Source organism: Chanodichthys erythropterus, chromosome 23, assembly GCF_024489055.1.
Source record: "Chanodichthys erythropterus isolate Z2021 chromosome 23, ASM2448905v1, whole genome shotgun sequence".
Lineage (NCBI taxonomy): Eukaryota > Metazoa > Chordata > Actinopteri > Cypriniformes > Xenocyprididae > Chanodichthys > Chanodichthys erythropterus.
This window is the reverse complement of record NC_090243.1, coordinates 18,002,807-18,026,469: the sequence shown is the minus strand read 5'-3', so window position 1 is coordinate 18,026,469 and position 23,663 is coordinate 18,002,807. Positions and strand designations below refer to the sequence as shown.

Below are 23,663 nucleotides of genomic sequence, written 5' to 3'. Positions count from 1 at the left end.
CCTCCTCCTGAATATCACTCATCTACTCATATCCAGCATCACTCATCTACTGACCTGCCAAATACAGTGCACAGACATGTACATAACATTACACTAATCTATAAACATTAACATCATTAACAAACAGTAAAGAACATCAAATTTTGTTGGATCAACTCATCACAAATGCAAACCAATTCATACATTAGCCATTTTTGATTAACCTTCAGTTTAGGTGTCAATAACGTAACATCCATACTCAGTTTTTCTACTCAGCTACCTTAATGGAATATTCCTGTTTTAGTACAAATTAAGCTCAATCGACAGAAATGTGTGACTTAATATTGATAATCACAAAAAATAACTGCCACAACTCCTCTTTTTCTGTAAAATAAGAAAAAATTGAGACACTTACAATGGAAGTGAATGGGGCCAAATAGTAAATGTTACAATACTCAGTTTCAAGGGATAGTTCACCCTAAAATATACTCTCCCTCATGTTGTTCCAAACCTGTATGAGTTTCTTTCTTCCACTGAACACAAAAGAAGATATTTTAAAGAATGTTGGTAATCAAACAGTTGATGGCACCTATTGACTTTCATAGTAGAAAAAAAAAAAAAAAAAATACTATGGAAGTCAATGGGGGCCATCAACTGTCTGGTTACCCACATTCTCTAAAATACGAAGACTTCAGATGCAAAAGCCTCTAAGTGGCATCTGAAATTTTCTTCTAAAATGTGCATTTTTATCAAGCTTGAATGTTTATTTTTTGTGCTCAACAGAAGAAACTCATACAGATTTGAAACCTCTTGAGGGTGAGTAAGTAATGACAATTTTCATTTTTGGGTGAACTATCCCTTTCAATAGTATAGCCATGAAAAATATGAGTTTTAACATGATTTTAGTGCAAAAATAAAAATAAAATAAAAACCTTGCAAACCATTTATATGCAGTAAGACCCAATTGTACAACTTTGTCATCATGACAAAACAATCTAATAAAATGTCTATAAAAATTATGATTTAAAATGTTTGAAACCTCAAATAATAGACAACTTTTAAAAGAAATAATAATGAAAAAAAAGAGATTAATAATTCTGCTTTTAAAATTTCCATTTATCGTAACCTCATCTTTTGCTTTTTTTTTAATTAAGAAAACATTGGGCAAATCAAAATATTGTCAGTTGAGCTTAACTTGTATTGAACATGGAATATTCCTCTAAAAAGTTTACGTTCAAGTTAAGATATAGCAATAACTAAACGTCACAATGTAATTAAACATAAATAAGGGGAAACAACAATACCTCAAAAGTTGCAAAGCTTTGGTATGAAGTTTGAGTGATTATTACAAGTCACAGAAAAGTGCATTAACACTTGTATAGTTTAAAACTTATGCAAAATAGCTGATAGTTAAAATAGAATAAACATGAGAGAAAGAGTGAGAGATACAGGACTAGATTGGTATTCTGACTCTTTGAGGGTTTGAATAATAAAAGAGCAGTTCTTGGGTGTCACCATGATCAAGTTTCACTTGGGACCCAAGGGAAGACACACACTGTCCTGTAATCATAAAGCTTTTTTATAACATTTACACCCCCACCCACCATTTATCCCCCTACAAGCTCACACAAATAGATATAGACATAGATGCACCAAAAACTGACCTGTTCAGCTCCATATGCTTTTGCAAACTCGATAAACTCCTCAATATGGACAAATCCATCTCCGTCCTGATCCAAAGCCTGGAAAACTGCTCGGAGAGCCGACTGCTCCTCGCTTCTATGGGCTGTTGTGGAAACTATAGGCACGTTTATCAAATCCACCGGGACCCTCTGGTCATGAAGCGATTTGGTCGGCAGAGAGTCTGAGGCCTTGCACAAATCCAGAGTCATTTCTGCATGTTTGGGAATGTTGGGAGTATCAGGATTGTTTTCCATCAAGGTCAGGTAGGCCTCCCCATCCAGGCTGGCTCCACAGGGAAAGACATTTCTATGCAAGAGAGGAGAGCTGGGGGCAACTGAGCTCACTTGTTGCTCTTGTGCCAGGTCTATTGGTGTTGGTGTCAGCTGATGGAAATCCTCCTGATGTGTAAACTGAGCAGTAAACCCCGCCTCTCCCTCTCCTGTAGCTTCACATAATTGGCTGGGAGTTTCTGTGTTGTCTGTAAGATCCGGCCCCACAAGTCCACCTGTCACGGTAAGCTGCTCAAATGTACAGGTAAAGGGAGTGGACTCTAAAGAATCAGGATTACTGGCACAATGAGGAATGACTTGATTCTGAGTTGACATTCTGCAATCCGACCTCTCCCCTCCCTGTAAAGACATACTTTGAAGTTTCTCTTTGACTTTCAGTGGTATTTTATGACTGTCATGTTGAGCGGTTACATTTTCTCCAGGTGTATCTATTACAATTGCACTTGATCTTGGAGTAAAAGAGTCATTCAGTTGGTCCACAAGTGTGAAAATTTCCAAAAGTGCACTCTCTTTTTGTTGAGCATTGATTAGTTCCTGACATGCTTCTCTTGTTGCATTCAGTTCTTGATTGTTGTCAGATTTACTGCTATTAAGATTTAAATCATCATTTTGCAAGTTGTCCGACTTGCTTTTCAGACTGGTTGCCTCTTGATTTTGATGCAAATCTGAGAGTGGTTCTTCTGTTGTGGTTGTATCATCTGCACACATTGCCTCAAGGTCATTGTCTGGGTTGCCCGTTTCTACATTTGCTATATCATCCTGAAATTCAAGTGTGGGTGCATCAGATTCAAAATCAGGTGAGTGTGCATCACATTTTTCCTGTTCTGTGATCTCAAAGGCACCTATCACAGGTGCAATTACATTGTCTAAAGATGGCACAGCTTCACAAGAGACGCTGTCTGTCAAGATCTCAAACATGGCAACAGGAATAAGGTTTCCATCTCCATCATGGGGCACCTCAGATAAGGCTTCAGCCTCAGTTGAGTGTGTGGGCTGGCTGTGGTCCTCAGGTAAGATGTCATCTTCTGGTGAGAGCTCAAGTAAGGCATTATGCTCAGGTGTGCAGACCGGTAAGGCTAATGTGGACTCTTGTCTGTCTTTGTCAAGCAGGCTATCAGTTGAAGGATCTTCTGCTTGTAAATCTATAAAAGCAAATGGTGCGAGTTCTGTTTTAGCTTCAGAAATAACGTTATCAGTTGCACCGCTGGGTACAGCCTCTTCTCTTATCTCTTCACCAACCGTTTCCAATTGTTCACCAAATGTGCATTCTGTGGATAAATCATGCAACATTTCTTCACAAAGTTTAGACTCACCTAACGGACTCCTACAGGTGGTCTCTGCTTCAGAGGATAGTTGTGTTGTTTCTATGTTAGCGCCTGTTGTCTCTTGGCTCTGAAGATCATCGTCATGGGTCTCGTTACTAGCTGAGGGCTTACTACTCTCCTGTTCAGAGTATAGACCTCCAGCCAGCAGCTCGGGTAACAACATCTCTACCTCATCCATTTGAAGGGGTGCACTAGTTCTGGGATGTGGCGAGCCAGGTGGTTCTGAACAGGTCATCGAAGGGATGGGCTCATGGGCAAGGGCTGATGATGGGAGGTAGATGTGTTGAGATGTCTGACAAATAATTGAAGGATTGGGATTTGAGTTTGTATCCATACATGAGACCTCCACGGGAGAAACAGTCAACAAACCTTCAGATTCCAGAGTCCCGTGAGGAAGCAAGATCTGGCTGTCTTCATTCGCAAATGTTCTTTCCACTAGGGAATTATGGCTGAAGTCACAGTTTGTTAAATGTGTGTCCTCAAGCTTGAGGTGATCTTCTTGTAATAGTGTTTTGTCAGTCTGAATGGTGGGGTCATTAATAACCAACTCACCTGTGTACACATCTAGAGGGTTTAAAGTGGCAGTAATCTTCACCGGTTGCAAGATATCAGGCACCTGTTCAGGATGATTGTAAAAGTTGTTTTGATTCTGCATGGGTACGTTTGAGAACGTAGGACTAGTAGATCTAGAATTAAAACTGATGAGATCTCCTTCCACAATTTCCGAACTTCCAGGAGAACCCTCTCCTTTGAGATCTTGGGAAGGAGGAGGCTGAGTCTTCCATTCGGGATAGACGCAATCCAGACCATTTTCCCAGGAATACGTCTGCCCGGAATACTGAGAAGCCCAAAATAAGTCATCAAGGTTTATGGCGTTCTCCTGAAAAATTTCATTAGTAGAATCACCAACAGCACTGTTATCTTTATCCATAAGGAGAAATCCAAGGGGATTCTGTTCGGATTCCCAGTCAGCTTTCCCACTCACCTCCCACTCAGAACACCCCTGAGGGCTGGAGAGAACTTGCTCCATTGAAAAGAAGAGTTCTCTCCTCTGACAATTGGAAATATTCCAGAAATTCCAATCCTTTGTTATGATCCCACAAGGTAATGTTCGGAATTCAAAAGTAATTGGTGACCTCTTCCAGCATACGCACCAAATGAAATATCCTTGTCGAGACCCATGCGTAAGCGTCCACTTCCCTGTAAATGATCAACTACTGTTTACTTTCGCAGACACAAGGATAATGTTTCACTGCCGTAACACAGCTCCATGTGGGCTGAGATATTTTTCCGATATGCAAACCTCTCCTTTAAAAAAGTGTTGGCTCAGTTTCCCTGTTCTGCATTCAAATTCACATCTAATCCATTTAATATAAGACTTCTCAAAGCTTGTTGATCCACATCCCAATCAACACATAATAAGAGGATTACTGCAGTACTGAAGATTGCTGCCCATAAAAATCTCTTAATGAAAAATACAATCTCAGAATATGTATACGTGTAAGAGAATACATGAAATTACATAAAATAGAGAGCTTGCAAATATCACACTGCATATCCAAATTAAACTTGAATTGATTTTGTTAGCCTTCACCTTCCCAATGTTAAAAAACCGCCTGCCTCACAAGCAAATCATTTATAAGGTTACATTAATGGTACACTAACAGGCTTGACACTTCCATTTAAGCATTAAAGTCTAGTTATAATGTATAACAATCTTTAAACAGTTAATCTTATTATGAGGCAGTGTGTTCAATCATTTTACTCAGATAAACCAGATTGTCTCACAGTCTGAGAGAATAAAGCTTAACATATCAGCAATTTTTTATATGTTAATACAGCACATTGTTGTTTAAGCAGCTGTCATTGTGTTATCAGATTGAAAAATAAATGTAAAACCCTTAAATGATAGACAGATCTAGCGCAGTTAGCATCAGCATCCTCCACATCGGAGGTAAACTCAATGGCCGACTAGCTGGCCCAAACGACCCCCTCTCATTTTATTTTCCATCTTGAATAAAAGAAGACCCTTGAATTGTTTCTTTTCCCCCCTCAGAGCCGATTTTATCCCTTAATTTGTTTTGCAGCTGGTTGATTTATTCTTCAGTTTATCCTTTTAAAAAACAGGCCAACATCCAGGTCGAGTCTCGCGAGTCATCCACCTGCGCTTGTTATTAGCCTGTTAGCGGGGATAAAATCAGCTCGAGACCACCGATAATCCCTCAAATCCTTCGGCGGTGATTTATCCGTTAATCTGAAATCCGAGATCTAAGATGAGCTCGTGAGGTCTTGTTTTTCAGTCGACGAATGATGTTTCAGTTAAATGTCTCTCTCATCAGCAGCAACACACAACCTCTGCTGTCTCACTCACACATACACACTCGCATGTACACAGGCACACAAACCGACGTCAGCAACACGCATGCGCAGCGCCGGCGCCGCAGTCTACAGCTTTAAACCACAGGCGTCAAGAATCCATTCCGCGCGCAGTTATCTGTGCGTTTGGTTGCGATGGTGATGATGGAATGTAGATTTATAACGGCATTTATTTTTGAATGACACATTCCCGCGCTTCTGATAACTGACGACTCTGTCATAATTTTTTATCAAAAACAAGGTAAAATAGTGGCTAACATAATCGAGAGAGTTTGCCAGAATTAAATTAGATAATCGTCTACTTATAAGAAAAGCTTATTTGTTAACCAAACAGTGTTATCTTCAGTTATGTAGTGTGGTTTTCTTGCGCCCCCGTGTGTCCAAACAAAGACGTAACTGCTAATAACAAACACCGAAAAAGTAGCATTATAAAAGATTTATTATGAAAACTTATGTATATAAGAATACAATATTTACCTTTTTTACACAATGTATTGTAGCTGAAAATAAAAAAAAAACTAATGTACGTAATGCTTACCAGGAGTAAAATAGACATTTTGAATAATGCTAATACATGGTTAAACATGAAATATCTGACAACTGCTATGTAATGAAAATGCACAGTTCAGCAGGATCTATAAACTATATGACTTAAAGTTCAGTCAAAAACACATCTTTCATATTTCACCTCAAAATCAGAAGAAAATAGAAAATATATTTGCATGAACTGCCGTCTATTTTCTCATTACCATAAAGGAAGGGGGGGAATAATGATTAAAACGATTATTTTTTTTGTACTGACATTAATTTATGCTTAAAATCTAATGATAAGAATGAGAAAAACAACTCAAAAAGTATAACAGAACATTATGAAAATTAAATTTGGGGTGGAAATGTGCTTCATTTTAATACAATTTCTTATTACTTTGGTTTTTGGGGGTGAAAATAATCTGAACATGTTTTGTGAGCTTCAACAATTATCATCACACAGATGTTGGCCTGATCAACCGTTATTTCATCCTCTTCAGCCGTGCTATTTATCCTTTCTTTTCTCCGCCGACCAAAAACCTAGAAACACAAGGGAAGAGAAGTTACGATGAGATCTTATATACCAAGATATTACCCACAGTCAATCACACAGTGGCAGATAAATGTGATTGTTTTGCTCACCAGATCACATATTTGGAAAAATAATTCTCATAAGTGCGTTCGAGCCTTCTAATAATTAGCATAATTATATAAAAAGATTTTTATGAATTACTTGAGATCCTTTTATCTAGCAAACACGCATCTTCTACCTCACGCACACACACCTGTGTGCGGTGCTGTCTGTTCATAGTTTTGCAGAGCGAGATGAGATAATACCAAGCAGCCGCTCCACGTCATTGGCCGAGGTGAGCCACGCCCCTCCATCGGCGACCAGTATCGTTCCAGTGACGTATGAAGCAGCGCGGCTGGCCAGGAAAAGAACCGCATGTGCAATCTCTGTCTTATTGCCGGCTCTTTGCAACGGGATGCTGCGGAAAGCCCCTGCTGTCTCGGCATGTGAACCACCTGAAAGAAGAAGAGGATAAAATTGAAAGTGAAAAAGAAATAGGCACACTCGAATTTGGCTTCACACATAATTGCTCTTACCCAGTCTACGGTATCCCTCTGTGCCAGAGATGGGCCCTGGGGCCACTGTGTTCACCCTCACACCACTCGGGCCCCACTCGACCGCCAAGTGCCTTGTCATGGCATCTACAAACACATACATATGCAGATAATTAGTCATTATTTTATCATTTTTCAGCCTATAGAACATCTAATATCCTTTAACAGTCAGCATGAAGTGTCATGATGGGGTCAAAAAAATGATAAAAAATATATGCATGTATGAATCAATCATTCACATAAGACCAGCAACATGAAATAAAATAAACAGATAAAAGGGGGCAATGTTGATTTCATGCTATTTTCATGCCGTAATATGGTGTTATTTTATTTACATTTTTATCCAAAGTGACCCTTCATACTAGCTTGATTTATTGATCTGCATACTATATTGTCTTATGCATGTTTTTGTTTTTATTTGTTGTGTAACACTGTTACTCCTTTAAATACTTTATATTCTAACATTTATAAAAGCAATCATATGACTATATAAAGCAGTCAAACAGACATTTATTCCAAAACATCAACCAGAAAGAGCACTGACCATTTGCAGCCTTTGCTGACCCAGCATGCACCTGTAGAGCCTGACCTCTGTACCCCAGTGTGGCCGAAATGTTGACAATGGAGCCGCCATGATCCTGAGAGAGAAAAATAAAGCCACAAACTATGAGACACTGACTATAAATCACTGATCACATGTGAGAAAAAAAAAAAAAGATTTAATATATTTTGGTAATAAAAATCTTTACCTTGAACCATTTGTCATAGACCACTTTACTAGTGTTGAAAGTTCCCATGGTGTCGATCTCCATTACTGTCTTGAAAGCGTTAAATGACAACGATGTAGCAGGGCACAAGAAATTACCTGCAGCATCTGAGAAAGAAAAAAATATATAAACCACCAAACGTACATAAATATAACATATGTATGTATATAATTATCCCGAGTACTATATTTAAGGATACAATAATGGATAAATGTAATTTTCCTGGAAAAGGAGAGCTGATGTAAGAGTACTAGTAGACGGCCTAACTACGTACAAAAGTATATGCGCTCGTATATTATGTAATCACATTAGAGACTGATAAAGTGAAACTTGGTCAGAGGTTGTTAGCTGGTTGATATCTATCTCAAGATCTCTTTGGTAATACACTATGTTTGGGGCATTATATAATTATTTTTATTGTTAAAGCACTGTGTTTGACCTCTGGCAACTTCAAACTTAATCCTTACTGTTAATAAGTATGTCAACACGCCCAAATGTCTTCAGTGTTTCATCCATGGCAGCAGAAATCGTCTCTGGTTGACGCACATCCATTGCTATCGGCAAACATCGCCTGCCTGTAGTGCTGGTTAACTTCTTCGCTGCCTAAAATAAACACACACACAAACATACACACAAAAAGATGAATTTCTCTTTATCAAAGAAAGAGTAATTATTGAGATTTGTTGAGACAGTACCTCAGAGAGTTTCTCCAGATTTCTGCTGGCAATGACCGTGTCACAACCATGCCTGAGTGAATTGTTATAGGAGGAAGAGAAAAAAAGTAAAAAAAATACGCTTCAAATGACTTTTGCAAGAACATCAGAAAACATATTCAGATGAATTTAAAGATGCAGGCTTGAGAAGACTATGTTACCGAAGGTCACAAAGGTTAAAAATCAATATATAAATGTTAAGTCATGATTAAAAATGTGTTAGATTAAAAGGTTCGGTCATAGACAAAGTGTTGACAGTGAGAAACTACGGTGGGGAAAAAAAATCACTGACAACTCACCGCATCAGAACTTCTGCTATTCTGAATCCAATACCTGAACCTCCGCCGGTTATAAAGGCCACCTGATCACTGCAAACACACACATTAAGTATTATTATAAAAAGTAAAATATATATATATATATACACACACTACCAGTCAAAAGTTTGGAAACATTACTATTTTTAATGTTTTTGAATGAAGTCTCTTATGCTCATTAAGGCTGCATTTATTTCATTATGAATACAGAAAAAACAATGATATTGTGAAATATTATTACAATTTAAAATTATGGTTTTCTACTTAAATATACTTTAAAATATAATTAATTCCTGTGATCAAAGCTGAATTTTCAGCATCATTACTCCAGTCTTCAGTGTCACATGATCCTTCAGAAATCATTCTAATATGCTGATTTATTATCAATGTTGGAAACAGTTGTGCTGCTTAATATAATTTTATAACCTGTGATATTTTTTCAGGATTCTTTGATGAATAAAAAGTTAAAAAATATCAGCATTTATTTAAAATAGAAATCTTTTGTAACAATATACACTACTGTTCAAAAGTTTGGGGTCAGTCTTTTTTTTTCTTTCTTTTTTTTTGAAATAAATTAATACTTTTATTCAGCACGGATGTGTTAAATTGATAAAAAGTTATATAAAATTATATTGTTAGAAAAAAATTATATTTTGAATGAATGCTGTTCTTTTTAACTTTTTATCCATCAAAGAATCCTGAAAAAGTATCACAGGTTATAAAATTATATTTTTTATCAAATCATCATATCAGAATGATTTCTGAAGGATCATGTGACACTGAAGACTGGAGTAATGATGCTGAAAATTCAGCTTTGCATCACAGAAATAAATTATATTTTAAAGTATATTAAAATAGAAAATCAAAATTTTAAATTGTAATAATATTTCACAATATTATTGTTTTTTTCTGTATTTATTATGAAATAAATGCAGCCTTAATAAACAAGAGACTTCATTCAAAACATTAAAAATAGTAATTTTTCCAAACTTTTTACTGGTACTGTGTATATATATATATATGTATATATATAAAAAAAATCATTTTTATAATGATACTTATATGCACAGATATTTATATGCACAGAAAGTCTCTGAGCAGTGTAGAGACTTCCAATGCAAAAATTAAAACTCAAAGGTGTTTATTGAGCTTACATGAGCAGATTAGGGCTGTAGATGTGTGTGTAGGAGCTCATACACTCATCAGTCTCGATGTCCTCTGGTGAATTATTGACCAGCTGAGGTTTCTCTGCCATGATTCTTCTAAATAACCACAAAAAGCACCAAAAACCATGTAAAAACTCATCTTTTGTTCATACTACAAATAACAGCTGAACTACGAAAAATCCACATCTACTAAAAGTACACAACAACGCGTGAAATAAAGTTCAGAGTTACATTACCCAAAATGTGGATCCGTTTGCACATGCGATCAGCTCCCAAGTTATTAATGAAGTTTATGCAACAGTTGTTTTCATTCTGCACGATGGACTTCTGTACCTGGCGAGATGCGTGTGACGTCAAACGAACGTGACAACGTACGGCATTATGGGAAATGTAGGTCATTGTTACTAGCGGCAGCCGTTAGGCCGAGTGTAAAAGTTATGTATTATTTTAACGTTATGAGAAAAATTGTTTATATTTGTACACAGTAAATAACCATAAATGCTCCCCTGAACGACAAACATAGCGCACGTTCCTCATAAAAGCACTGATAGCATCAGAATGATTAGCACATTGGTTTACCATGGTATTTACATAAGGCAGAATAATATTAATGTGGTAGGCCTACCATGGACCTTTTATGATACTTTTTTTGTCTGTGAAGTACTAAAAAAACGTTAGACAGAGGGAAGATCAACCTTAATACATCTTAAAATATGACAAACAACAACAAAAACAACAAGCTACAGGTAAAAACCACAGTAATCATTTTATTTCATGTTAAGTCTTATTGTACATATTTACAAGCTGAGACATTATAGGATTAGTTCACTTTCAAATGAAAATTTCCTGATAATTTACTCACCCCCATGTCATCCAAGATGTTCATTTCTTTCTTTCTTCAGTCGAAATGAAATTAAGGTTTTTGATGAAAACATTTCAGGATTTTTCTCCTTTATAGTGGACTTCAATTGACTCCAAATGGTTAAAGGTCAAAATTACAGTTTCAGTGCAGCTTCAAAGGTCTTTAAACCATACCAGACGAGGAATAAGGGTCTTATCTAGAGAAACCATCGCTCATTTTCTAAAAAAAAATTAAATTATATAAGTTTTAACCATAAATGCTCATCTTGGACTAGCTCTCTTCTTCTTCTCTATTAGAATTGCGGCAGTGTAGACACTGCTAAGTGTATTACTGCCCTCCACAGGTCAAAGTTTGAACTAATTGTTATATACTTGCACTAGCATATTGTCTGTGACAATTTAGTTCAAACTTTGACCTGTGGAGGGCAGTAATGCACTTAGTAAAGTCTACACTGCCGGAATTCAAATAGAGAAGAAGAAGAGAGCTAGTTCAAGATGAGCATTTATGGTTAAAACTTATACAATTCAAATTTTTTTAGAAAATGAGCGATGATTTCTCTAGATAAGACTCTTATTCCTCATCTGGGATCGTGTAGAACACTTTGAAGCTGCACTGAAACTGTAATTTTGACCTTCAACCGCTTGGAGTCCATTGAAGTCCACTATATGGAGAATAATCCTGGAATGTTTTCATCAAAAACTTTAATTTCTTTTCGACTGAAGAAAGAGACATGAACATCTTGGATGACATGAGTAAATTTTCAGGAAATTTTAATTTGAAAGTGAACTAATCCTTTAAGTCTGCTCATTTGAATGGGTGAACATGTATAAATGACAGATTCATACACAGAAAACAGTTAATTTTGATATTTTGTTTAATGATCGGGTCCATCACAGCATCTGGACGACCTGCTTGGCTCTCAGTTTCCTCTTTTCAGCATCTGCTGCATCTGCATCTGCCTCTTCTCCTTGTCCTTCCCAACGCACAATCGCTTCAGCTTTCTGTAGTGTTGAGTCTCGTGCCGTTCCACGTAGACCATCAAGATACGATAACAACACCTCAAAATGATCGTCAGACACCTGAGATAGAGAGAAATGCAGATGAAGCAAATAAACAAAAGTCTAGAGAGAGAGAGGGGTTTCAAACTGACAGTGTAAAAAAGGAAATTTTTTTGCCACATACACAAAAAAATAATACAATCCCTTTAAAACACAAAAGATATTAGTTTTATTAATGTAAAAATGTGTAAAGTGGAAAGCGGTAGAGATGATTGTGATGTTTCTTATACCTTCACGCTGTCAAACATGTGATGCAGTAACCAGGTTTGACTGTTTTTATTAAACTTCCACTCTTCTCGTTTCTCAGACCAGCTAACAAACATAAAATAAATCAGTTAAAACCATGTTTAACAATCTCTGGTAGAATAAGGAAACATTTACATGTATGAAAATAGTGATGTTTGTGTCCTACCATGTGAGGTACTCCAGCGCCTGCTTCTCTTTAACGCTTGACTTGCTCTTCTCCGGTTTTGTGTATTTGCCTTCTTCCTTCAGCTTCTTCTTCTCCTCCTTTTTCAGAATCTTCTTCACCTTCCTCTCCAGCACTCGTTTCTCCTCAGGACTCAGTTCTTCCTCTCCATCGGAGCCTTTTCCATCCTCCACTCCAGACGGTTCACACACATCTCCAGAACTCTGAGACAGAAAAATCACGTGTTGTTCGGGATTCATTGATTAATAGAACACTATTTCTTAACATTATAAATGTCTTTACTGACACTTTTGATCAATATAATGTGTCATCGCTGAATGTAAGTTTTAATTTCTTTAAAAATATATCTTACCGACCCCAACATTTTTAATTTAATCATGATAAAGAACAAACAAAAATGCATTTAGGTTTATAGAACTGCTTAATTTCATCAGAAATCCATTTTTCATGCTTAAATTGAAAAACAATTTGGAAATGATTATCATATTCAAATACCATTTACAAAACATTTATTCATAAAGCAGATAATAGTCATGTTTAAGACAGAAGCACCAGTATTATTTTATTATTATTTATACACTATTATAGTATTTTTTAATATTTTCAGTTTCATTTTAATTTTAGTTTCATTTTTAGTAATTTTGTTAAGTGCTTTTGTCATTTTTTACTAGCTTTTAAAAAAAAAAATTCTATTTAGCTATAATTTATTTTGATTTTAGTTTAGTAATTTTATCACTTTTACTTATTTTATTTTAGTGTGTTGTTTTGGTTAAATTTTTATTTATTTATTTTTTCAAAGTTTGAAAGTGTCACTAAACATTATTTTAATCTTGTACAAAATCTTGTACAAAATAATTGGAAAACAAAAATAACCAACACAGTAATAAATATATATATATATATAAAAAAAATAATAATGATAATAATAAATTTTTCTGGTTTGGGGTAACAACACTTGAAGAATTTGCCCATCATCACACACAAATACACAAGTTCTCCTTCACTATGCAGCTCTATATCTTCAGGGGAGCTAATCGAGCATTTATCTACCATATTGTTTGGGGTAAACAAAGGCGGCCATTGTACATGTCTGTTTGGCATAACCTGGCCCTCCTGTATTTACGTATTTGTACATGAGACAGCAAGAATTCAGCAGGAGAGACGTCTGCTCCTTCGGGAGAAGAACAGAGAAAGAAACTAATAAAAACAAATGTTAGACTTCTACATTTATTTCTTCATGACCTTAAAGGATATATACATGCATACAAGAACAAACCAGAAGGACAGCTTAATAAACATGGATAAAAGACAATAATACAATACACACGGTAAGATCATTATTTTGACAGTTTCATTTCAAACGATCAGCTGATTACTAGTGAAAATAAACAAAATCTGCATAATTCACATTAGTGAAATTCTGCAGGCAAATCCATTGTTTAGTGTAAATAGTGTAGCGATGTATAAAGCGATCAAGTTTCAAACCAAGCAGCTTTTTGTTGGTCAGCACTAAAAATTCAAGTGACCAACTTGAAAATGTGCGAAATCTGCATGGGAAAATTTTTCGCCCTCATGCGAAACTCCCAATCGAGCATATTCCTATTGGAATAACTGGATTTCGCCAAGGAACGTTTACCGTGACTGCAACTAATACTTTTATTACAATTTTTTGTTTAAAAATTCATTGGTAAATGTAGAAATTAACATTAACAAATTATTAATAAATTCTGTGGAAGTATCGTTCACTGTCAACTCGCCGAGCAACGGTAAATGTGACTGCAACGTAAAGGGAAAGTTCAACCAGAAATTAAACTTATCCCATGATTTACTCACTCTCAAGCCATCCTAGGTGTATCTTCTTTCAGACAAACAAAATCGGAGAAAATATCCTGGCTCTTCCAAGCTTTATAATGGGAGTGATTTTAAAGCCCAAAAAAGCACATCCATCCATCATAAAAGTAATCTATACTTCTCCATGGGGTTAATAAAGACCATCTGAAGCAAAGCGCTGGGTTTTTGTAAGAAAAATATCCATATCTAAAACTTTATAAACCATAATCACTGGCAGGCTCAACGCAAGTGTTTTTTGCTCGTTTCGGCCCAACACAGTTATCATTTTCATGTCCTGTGCCACGTTGTTTAAATAGCAAATGCATTTGCACCCTTCTGTTCGCACATGGGCATGCTTGTCTGAAAACGAGGTGTGTTCAGGTGCATTGTTGGTGTGTTGCTATTTTGAGGGAACTGAAATAGATCGCGCCATTGACCAACTGAAACCTAAGTCAATGTTGCAATATTTTTTTAGGGCGCGTTAGTAATATGCACCTATAGGCACGCATGCGCTGCTTATTACACACACAGAGGGAAGCGCAGCAGCACACCAACATACCAAATACTAGAAATAAAAGGATTACAATGTAAAAAGATTATTAATGTGTGCATAAAGATAAAAACGCTTTGGTGGAATCCCGTAGATGGTCCAATCCGTTTCCTCACTAGAGAAGTGTTCAGTTTTTCCGCTTTCAAATTCTGCCATCTAAATAGCGAATCCGCCATGGCGCAAGTGCAATTGGCTTTTAAAGGGAATGGGAAATGAGACTCTTTTTGGTTTATTGCACGTTACGCCCAAAACACACCCATCACTCATTAAGAGAATGGGGACAGCCCTTCTAGACCACGCGCCGGGTGTACCGACCATTTTTCCCGGTTTAACTAGCAAAAGTGGATACGGACACGCCCTAAGTGCACTTGCGCTGTGCGCATTAGACCATGTGCTTAGATCGTTAGAATAGGGCCCGTAGGATGTAGGAGTAGCGTAAGCTTAGATATCTCTCGCGGTTCAAACAAATAGGGCTGGGCGGCAACAAACTCAAACTCAAGCTCTCCTATCAAAATCCTCTGATATTTCTCTTTAAAAATTCTTGTTTTAGACTTCTAATTTGTAACCTGTGTTTAGTTTTGCTCTATCCTCTGAGCTTCCGTGTTCATAAATACATGTTAGTGTTGTCAAAAGTACCGACTTCGGTACTAAATCTGTACTGAAATTTAAAAAAATGAAAGCTTTTAAAAAATTAAATTAAAAAAAAATGAAGCTTTGAGCGCTGTTCAATGAATTCATAAACTTGGTATCAAAGTCAGCACTTTTGACATCACTATACTACGTCATGAGTTGGGTCAGGGGTCACTCTTCCACCTGAACTAGACTCACGTACGGCCATTACAGGAAGCCAATTATAGATTATAAAGTTTTAAATATGGATATTTTTCTTACAAAAACACATTGCTTCGCTTCAGAAGGCCTTTATCAACCCGCTGGAGCCATTTTTATGATGGATGGATGCACTTTTTTGGGCTTCAAAATCTCAACCCCCCTTCACTACCATAATCAAGCTTGGAAGAGCCAGGATATTTTTTTAATATAACTCTGTGTTCGTCTGAAAGAAGATAGTCATATACACCTAGGATGGCTTGAGGGTGAATAAATCATGGAACATGTGAACTATCTCTTTAAATACACAAATTTTGGAACATGCATCAAGATTAGTAGTTTAACATCAATTTGCATGTGTCTTTGTGCATTTTAGTACTTGAAAAGGAGAAAAAAAAAAAAAATGCAGAAAACTCCGGTATATTTCCTCACTATGTGACAATGGAAGTGATAGAGGGGAAGATGATGGAAGATCCCATGACTTTTGACCCCACCATCCATCCAAATCAGTCCCTGCCCTCGGTCAACGAATCGAACTCCACCTTCCTGGACACCTACGCCATAAATCTTCTCCTCTCCTGCATCTACACCATCCTGCTCTTCCCGCTCGGCCTTGTGGGTAACATCCTGATACTGCTGGTGAACTTCGACCCTCGTCAGCGGATGAGCACCCCTGATCTATACTTCACTAATTTGGCTCTGGCCGACCTGGTGCTGGTGCTGGACTCGCTAATCGAGGTGTTCAATCTGAGCGCGCACTACTACGACGACGCAGTGCTGTGCTCCTGCATGGCCATCTTCCTGCAGGTCAACATGTACAGCAGCGTGTTTTCGCTCACCTGGATGAGTCTGGACCGCTGCCTTGCGCTGACCGGCCTCAGCACGCGTGCGCTACCTAAAAACATTTCCGTCCAACAGCGTTCGCGCGTCGCCTATAGGGCTTGCGCGACCATTTGGGCGGCGGCCACCCTGTGCACACTGATTCCATTCGCTACTGCGCACGCGTATCACGGCTGGGGGCGTGGCTTCTGTTTTGCGGGTGTGGCCGAGGTGCAATGGCTGGAGGTGACGCTAGGATTCGCCCTGCCTTTTTGCGTGATGGGCGTCTGCTACACCCTGATCGCACGCGTGCTGCTGCGCTCCGAAAGGCTGCAGCGAACCAAAGCCTTGCGCATGATAATTGCGGCCGTGAGTGTGTTTTTTGTGTGCTGGCTTCCGGAGAACGTCTTCATCAGTGTGCATCTCTTGAGAGGCGACACAGAGGCCTCACGGCGACGCGGAAACCACACGTTGTGGCAGCGCTACCCACTGACGGGACACGTGGTGACCTTGGCGGCCTGCGCCAACAGCTGCCTGAACCCGCTCGTCTACAGCCTGCTGGGAAACACCTTCAGACAGAAACTGCAAGTGTTTGTTGCGCACCACGTGCACTGCCTGCATACATGCATGCAGAACGCAAGCGCGACCCCACCCTGTCCGTGCGTCGCTTGCACAAACGTGCACCATTCCTGCTCGCATGAGAATGAGGAGGAGGAAGAGTGTGACCTCAGGAGCGGCGAGGAGGGTCGAGAGTGTGTGTGTGACAGAGTGGGATAAACATAGTCATGTTGTAATGACACAGGACAAGTGTTCATTGTAAAAAGTCTTTGTAAAATCTTTTTAAATAATAAAAAATAATATATTAGGCAAGAATGCCTAAAAATTGACCAAATATGACAGTAAAAACAAAAAGATTTCTATTTCAAATAAATGCTAATCTTTTGATCTTTCTTTACATCAAATAATCCTAAAAAAATGTATGGTTTCCACAAAAAAAATGAAGCAGCACAAACTTTTCAATATTAATAAAATAATCAGAAATGTTTCTTGAGCAGCATATTACAATAATATTTGAAGGATCATGTGACACTGAAGACTGAAAATTCAACTTTGATCAGAGGAATAAATTACATTTTAATAAAATTAAAATATTTTGCAATATTACAGTTTTTACTGTATTTTGATCAAATAATTGCCTTGGTGAGCAGAAGAGACTTCTTTTAAAAACTGTTTTTTTTTAAATTGTCATTAATGGTAATGTCTACATTTAATGACACATTTTTAAAATGAAACATTGTATCTGTTAACCATGATCAGACAATGAACTGTATTTTTATTAAGTAATATTTGCGAAGGTTAACCAACACTAAAAACATATTGCTCATAGTTCATGAGACAAATGTTACCCCATATGGTAATAATAATAATAATAATACAGTACACAATACTGTGGGAGTTGAGGATCATTTCATAAATAACTACTTTAAACTGTACTCACCTCAGCTGTACTTTTCTCTGCTCTCTCTTTAGCAGCATGTGTGTTTGTTTCTTCTTCCTGTGGCGTCACTGGATCTGATTCAGGAACAGCAGCTTCAGAATCCTGCAAATTCAAAATTAAAATATATATTCACAGCATTCAAATAAAATCATATCTAATATATAAGCTCTCTAACAGCAATCCAAATTAATTACAGTGGACTAGAAAATGTTTATGTGTTCTGTTATAATAAAGAGATTCATGCATTTTACAGCACAAGGATTCAGCATCAACTCTCTTGACAGCATTGACCATCATTCCAAAACTTTGACAAACATAAAATAAAAAAGCAGAGTATTTCTCATCACCTTGTGTTTTCTTTTCTTCTTCTTCTTCTTCTTTGTGTGATCATCCTGCTTGTGCATGTCCTCCAGCTGTTCAGTATCCTGCGGTTCCTCTGTAGTATTTTCTACAGGAACACATACCTGAAAACACACAAGACAGATCATTTATATATATATATATATATATATATATATATATATATATATATATGCATGTCTATTAAACCTTTGACAAGTTTATAGCTTGTATATAAACACTGATGTCTACGGTAGCGATGAAAATAAAGCAAATCACCTTTTGAAAACATGACGCTACACACAAAGATTGTAACAATTTCAACAAGAGACTTAAAATATATATAAATTTGTCACTGAATCATTCAGGAGATTTGTTCAAAAAACACTGTTTCATCACAAGTCTTTATGAGTGAGTCATTGAATCATTCAAAACACTGTTTCTTCACTGAAACAAGTTGTCTTTATGAATGAGTCATTGAATCATTCACAACACTGTTTCATCACTGAAACAAGTAGTCTTTATGAGTCATTGAATCATTCACAACACTGTTTCATCACTGAAACAAGTAGTCTTTATGAGTCATTGAATCATTCACAACACTGTTTCTTCACTGAAATAAATGGTCTTTATGAGTGAGTCATTGAATCATTCACAACACTGTTTCTTCACTGAAATAAATGGTCTTTATGAGTGAGTCATTGAATCATTCACAACACTGTTTCTTCACTGAAACAAGTGGTCTTTATGAGTGACTCACTGAATCATTCACAACACCTATTCATCACTGAAACAAGTAGTCTTTATGAGTGAGTCATTGAATCATTCACAACACTGTTTCTTCACTGAAATAAGTGGTCTTTACGAGTGAGTCATTGAATCATTCACAACACTGTTTCACCACTGAAACAAGTAGTCTTTATGAGTCAATGAATCATTCACAACACTGTTTCATCACTGAAACAAGTAGTCTTTATGAGTCAATGAATCATACACAACACTGTTTCTTCACTGAAATAAGTGGTCTTTACGAGTGAGTCATTGAATCATTCACAACACTGTTTCACCACTGAAACAAGTAGTCTTTATGAGTCAATGAATCATTCACAACACTGTTTCTTCACTGAAACAAGTAGTCTTTATGAGTCAATGAATCATTCACAACACTGTTTCACCACTGAAACAAGTAGTCTTTATGAGTCAATGAATCATTCACAACACTGTTTCACCACTGAAACAAGTAGTCTTTATGAGTCAATGAATCATTCACAACACTGTTTCTTCACTGAAACAAGTAGTCTTTATGAGTCAATGAATCATTCACAACACTGTTTCATCACTGAAACAAGTAGTCTTTATAAGTCAATGAATCATTCACAACACTGTTTCTTCACTGAAATAAGTGGTCTTTATGAGTGAGTCATTGAATCATCCACAACACTGTTTCATCACTGAAACAAGTGGTCTTTATGAGTCAATGAATCATTCACAACACTGTTTCTTCACTGAAATAAGTGGTCTTTATGAGTGAGTCATTGAATCATTCACAACACTGTTTCACCACTGAAACAAGTAGTCTTTATGAGTCAATGAATCATTCACAACACTGTTTCATCACTGAAACAAGTAGTCTTTATGAGTCAATGAATCATACACAACACTGTTTCATCACTGAAACAAGTAGTCTTTATGAGTCAATGAATCATTCACAACACTGTTTCTTCACTGAAATAAGTGGTCTTTATGAGTGAGTCATTGAATCATCCACAACACTGTTTCATCACTGAAACAAGTGGTCTTTATGAGTCAATGAATCATTCACAACACTGTTTCTTCACTGAAACAAGTGGTCTTTATGAGTGAGTCATTGAATCATCCACAACACTGTTTCATCACTGAAACAAGTGGTCTTTATGAGTCAATGAATCATTCACAACACTGTTTCTTCACTGAAATAAGTGGTCTTTATGAGTGAGTCATTGAATCATTCACAACACCGTTTCATCACTGAAACAAGTAGTCTTTATGAGTGAGTCATTGAATCATTCACAACACTGTTTCTTCACTGAAATAAGTGGTCTTTATGAATGAGTCATTGAATCATTCACAACACCGTTTCATCACTGAAACAAGTAGTCTTTATGAGTCAATGAATCACTCACAACACTGTTTCTTCACTGAAATAAGTGGTCTTTATGAGTGAGTCATTGAATCATCCACAACACTGTTTCTTCACTGAAACAAGTGGTCTTTATGAATGAGTCATTGAATCATTCACAACACTGTTTCGTCACTGAAACAAGTGGTCTTTATGAGTCAATGAATCATTCACAACACTGTTTCTTCACTGAAACAAGTAGTCTTTATGAGTCAATGAATCATTCACAACACTGTTTCTTCACTGAAACAAGTAGTCTTTATGAGTGAGTCATTGAATCATTCACAACACTGTTTCATCACTGAAACAAGTGGTCTTTATGAGTCAATGAATCATTCACAACACTGTTTCACCACTGAAACAAGTGGTCTTTATGAGTGAGTCATTGAATCATTCACAACACTGTTTCATCACTGAAACAAGTGGTCTTTATGAGTGAGTCATTGAATCATTCACTCACCGATTTAAAAAAACATTCTAACTAAATATGTTTTAAATAGATTCCAGCAATTCACATTTTGTCAGAACCTCTAGTAAACTACATTATATTTTGTATAGTTGTCTTTTCAAAATCGTGATCTCTATTTTAAACAAAAACTAAATCGTGATTCTCAATTTATTCAGAATATGCAGCTCTAATATACACAAACTATATGGTGATTTTACCTCAAATAGATGGATTTTAGTTTCTACATTTTGTCTTGCAGATAAACCGTGTATATTCATATGCAGTACTTTAAAAAAGAAAATACTTTCACTCACTTCAGACTTCTTTTTCTTCTTGTGTGTATTCTCTTCTTGATCTCCATTTAAGTGTGTACTTGTTTCAAGCTCCTTTAATTTCCAAAAAAACAAATAAATATTGGCATGAGTGTAAAATATTAAATGCAGAGTAAACTTCTTACATTAATTTAAACAATCATATATTTATGAGAAAAATAATCGTCAGCTACCTCAGCTTTCCTTTTCTTCTTCTTCTTCTTATGTTTGTGTATCTCAGTGTTTTCCTCATGGGTGTTTGTGTCAGCAGACTGAATCATCTGTGTATTCTCCTCTGATATGTTTTCTGTATGTTCACACACCTGAGAATTACAAACACAAATCAAACTTATACACATTATGAAACACAATTCATCTTCTGGTCTCTGCTGAAAGCTCAAGATCATTTGATATGGGGATCTATATATTATTATCTGACATCAGCCAAATCATAAAGTACTATTATTACCACACACCTCATCATCAGCCTCGCTCTTCTTCTTTTTCTTCTTGCCATTCATCTCCTCTTTTCTCTCATCTTGTACACATGTGATTTCAACTACATTGTGTTTGACTTTCTTTTTCTTGAGAGAATCAGATTGAGGTACAAGAGCTTGACTCTTCATTGTGGCAAAAGATCTGAGTGGAATAGAATAGCATTAGTTTGGATTTGATTACAATACATACTGCTGTACAAAAGTGTATAAATTGAGCAAAAGTGACTTAAAGGATTAGTTCACTTTCAAATGAAAATTTCCTGATAATTTACTCACCCCCATGTCATCCAAGATGTTCATGTCTTTCTTTCTTCAGTCGAAAAGAAATTAAGGTTTTTGATGAAAACATTCCAGGATTTTTCTCCATATAGTGGAGTTCAATGGACTCCAAACGGTTGAAGGTCAAAATTACAGTTTCAGTGCAGCTTCATAGTGTTCTACACGATCCCAGATGAGGAATAAGGGTCTTATCTAGAGAAACCATTGGTCATTTTCTATTTTATTTTTTTTTTTAATTTTATACGTTTTAACCATAAATGCTCATCTTGAACTAGCTCTCTTCTTCTTCTCTATTTGAATTCCGGCAGTGTAGACACTGCTAAGTGTATTACTGCCCTCCACAGGTCAAAGTTTGAATTAAATTGTCACAGACAATATGCTAGTGCAAGTATATAACAATTAGTTCAAACTTTGACCTGTGGAGGGCAGTAATACACTTAGCAGCGTCTACACTGCCGCAATTCTAATAGAGTAGAATCTGAGAATCTAAATATCTAAAAAAAAAAAAGAAAGATTTTTTTAGAAAATGGCCGATGGTTTCTCTAGAAAAGACCCTTTTTTCTCATCTGGGATCGTGTAGAACGCTTTGAAGCTGCATTGAAAGTGTAATTTTGACCTTCAACCATTTGGAGGCCATTGAAGTCGACTGTAAGGAGAAAAATCCTGGAATGTTTTCATCAAAAAACTTAATTTCTTTTCGACTGAAGAAAGAAGGACATGGACATGTTGGATGACATGGGGTGAGTAAATTATCAGGAAATTTTAATTTGAAAGTGAACTAATCCTTTAAATAATGTTACAAAAGCTTTCTATTTAACATAAATGCTGTTCATTTGAACTTACTATTCATCAAATAATCCTGAAAAAAAAGTATCACAGTTTCCACAAAAATATGAAGCAGCACAACTGTTTCCAACATTGATAATAATAATAAATGTTTCTTGAACATCAAATCATCATATTAGAATGATTTCTGAAGGATCATGTGACACTGAAGACTGGAGTAATGATGCTGAAAATCACAGGAATTAATTACATTTTAAATTTATTTAAAGTATTTTAAATTGTAATAATATTTCACATTTTTACTGTATGTTCAAATAAATGCAGCCTTAGATGCGGTTTTTAACTCATTCAAATATAAATGTATACAATGCACTTTAAATCAGCCAACATACATAAACCAATTTACAAGTTGATCGAGTAAATAATAATTGCGTGTTAAGTTTACTCACAAGCCAAACAAAAATATTCCAGTGCTTTCTCAGATTCACGTGTGAACGGGCAGCGCCATGAAAACGGAATCTAGACCACGTTTGATGACGTTACTGCGGCTATGCAAAATCTGCATCTCTGATTGGTTGATACTCGGAACTCTGGGTTATGTAGTTCTTAAATTCTCTGTCACGTAATCTTAGAATACACTTTACACTTTTTTAGAATACACTTTAACGATTATATATTTATATTACGATGTACAAACCTAG

The 23,663-nt window shown here is 36.4% G+C and overlaps 4 protein-coding genes across 6 annotated transcripts in view; 1 reads left to right on the top strand and 3 right to left on the bottom strand.

Annotated features, from left to right (window-relative positions):
- rab11fip3 (RAB11 family interacting protein 3 (class II)) overlaps positions 1 to 5,642 on the bottom strand; it is a 33,866-nt gene extending 28,224 nt beyond the window's left edge. Inside the window, exon 1 of the mRNA XM_067377279.1 lies at positions 1,644 to 5,642. Within this exon, the coding sequence (XP_067233380.1) occupies positions 1,644 to 4,307 (2,664 nt within the window). The 5' untranslated portion in view covers positions 4,308 to 5,642. The remainder of the gene's footprint in view (positions 1 to 1,643) is intronic.
- Positions 5,643 to 6,136: 494 nt separating this feature from the next.
- On the bottom strand, positions 6,137 to 10,632 carry decr2 (2,4-dienoyl CoA reductase 2, peroxisomal). Of its 3 annotated transcripts, none has more exons than XM_067378104.1 (10): positions 10,506 to 10,632; positions 10,258 to 10,365; positions 9,086 to 9,154; positions 8,769 to 8,820; positions 8,541 to 8,676; positions 8,056 to 8,180; positions 7,851 to 7,944; positions 7,289 to 7,393; positions 6,952 to 7,207; positions 6,137 to 6,721 (listed from the first exon to the last, which is right to left on the bottom strand). In XM_067378104.1, exons 2-9 carry the CDS (start codon positions 10,356 to 10,358, stop codon positions 6,987 to 6,989), a joined length of 903 nt encoding a protein of 300 aa, XP_067234205.1. In that variant the 5' UTR covers positions 10,359 to 10,365; positions 10,506 to 10,632; the 3' UTR covers positions 6,137 to 6,721; positions 6,952 to 6,986. The 3 variants fall into 3 exon arrangements, with proteins under 3 accessions (XP_067234205.1, XP_067234204.1, XP_067234203.1); XM_067378103.1 differs by having other exon boundaries at positions 6,967 to 7,207; XM_067378102.1 differs by having other exon boundaries at positions 7,019 to 7,207.
- A 1,228-nt stretch (positions 10,633 to 11,860) lies between these two features.
- Positions 11,861 to 23,486, bottom strand: LOC137013561 (uncharacterized protein C7orf50 homolog). The gene is made up of 9 exons (XM_067377402.1): positions 23,412 to 23,486; positions 21,877 to 22,039; positions 21,595 to 21,723; positions 21,404 to 21,475; positions 18,492 to 18,608; positions 18,145 to 18,246; positions 12,602 to 12,822; positions 12,420 to 12,501; positions 11,861 to 12,210 (listed from the first exon to the last, which is right to left on the bottom strand). Exons 2-9 carry the CDS (start codon positions 22,024 to 22,026, stop codon positions 12,022 to 12,024), a joined length of 1,062 nt encoding a protein of 353 aa, XP_067233503.1. The 5' UTR covers positions 22,027 to 22,039; positions 23,412 to 23,486; the 3' UTR covers positions 11,861 to 12,021.
- LOC137013560 (G-protein coupled estrogen receptor 1-like) lies at positions 12,843 to 17,646 on the top strand. The gene has a single exon (XM_067377401.1). It carries the CDS (start codon positions 16,269 to 16,271, stop codon positions 17,421 to 17,423), a length of 1,155 nt encoding a protein of 384 aa, XP_067233502.1. The 5' UTR covers positions 12,843 to 16,268; the 3' UTR covers positions 17,424 to 17,646.
- Positions 23,487 to 23,663: the final 177 nt, after the last annotated feature.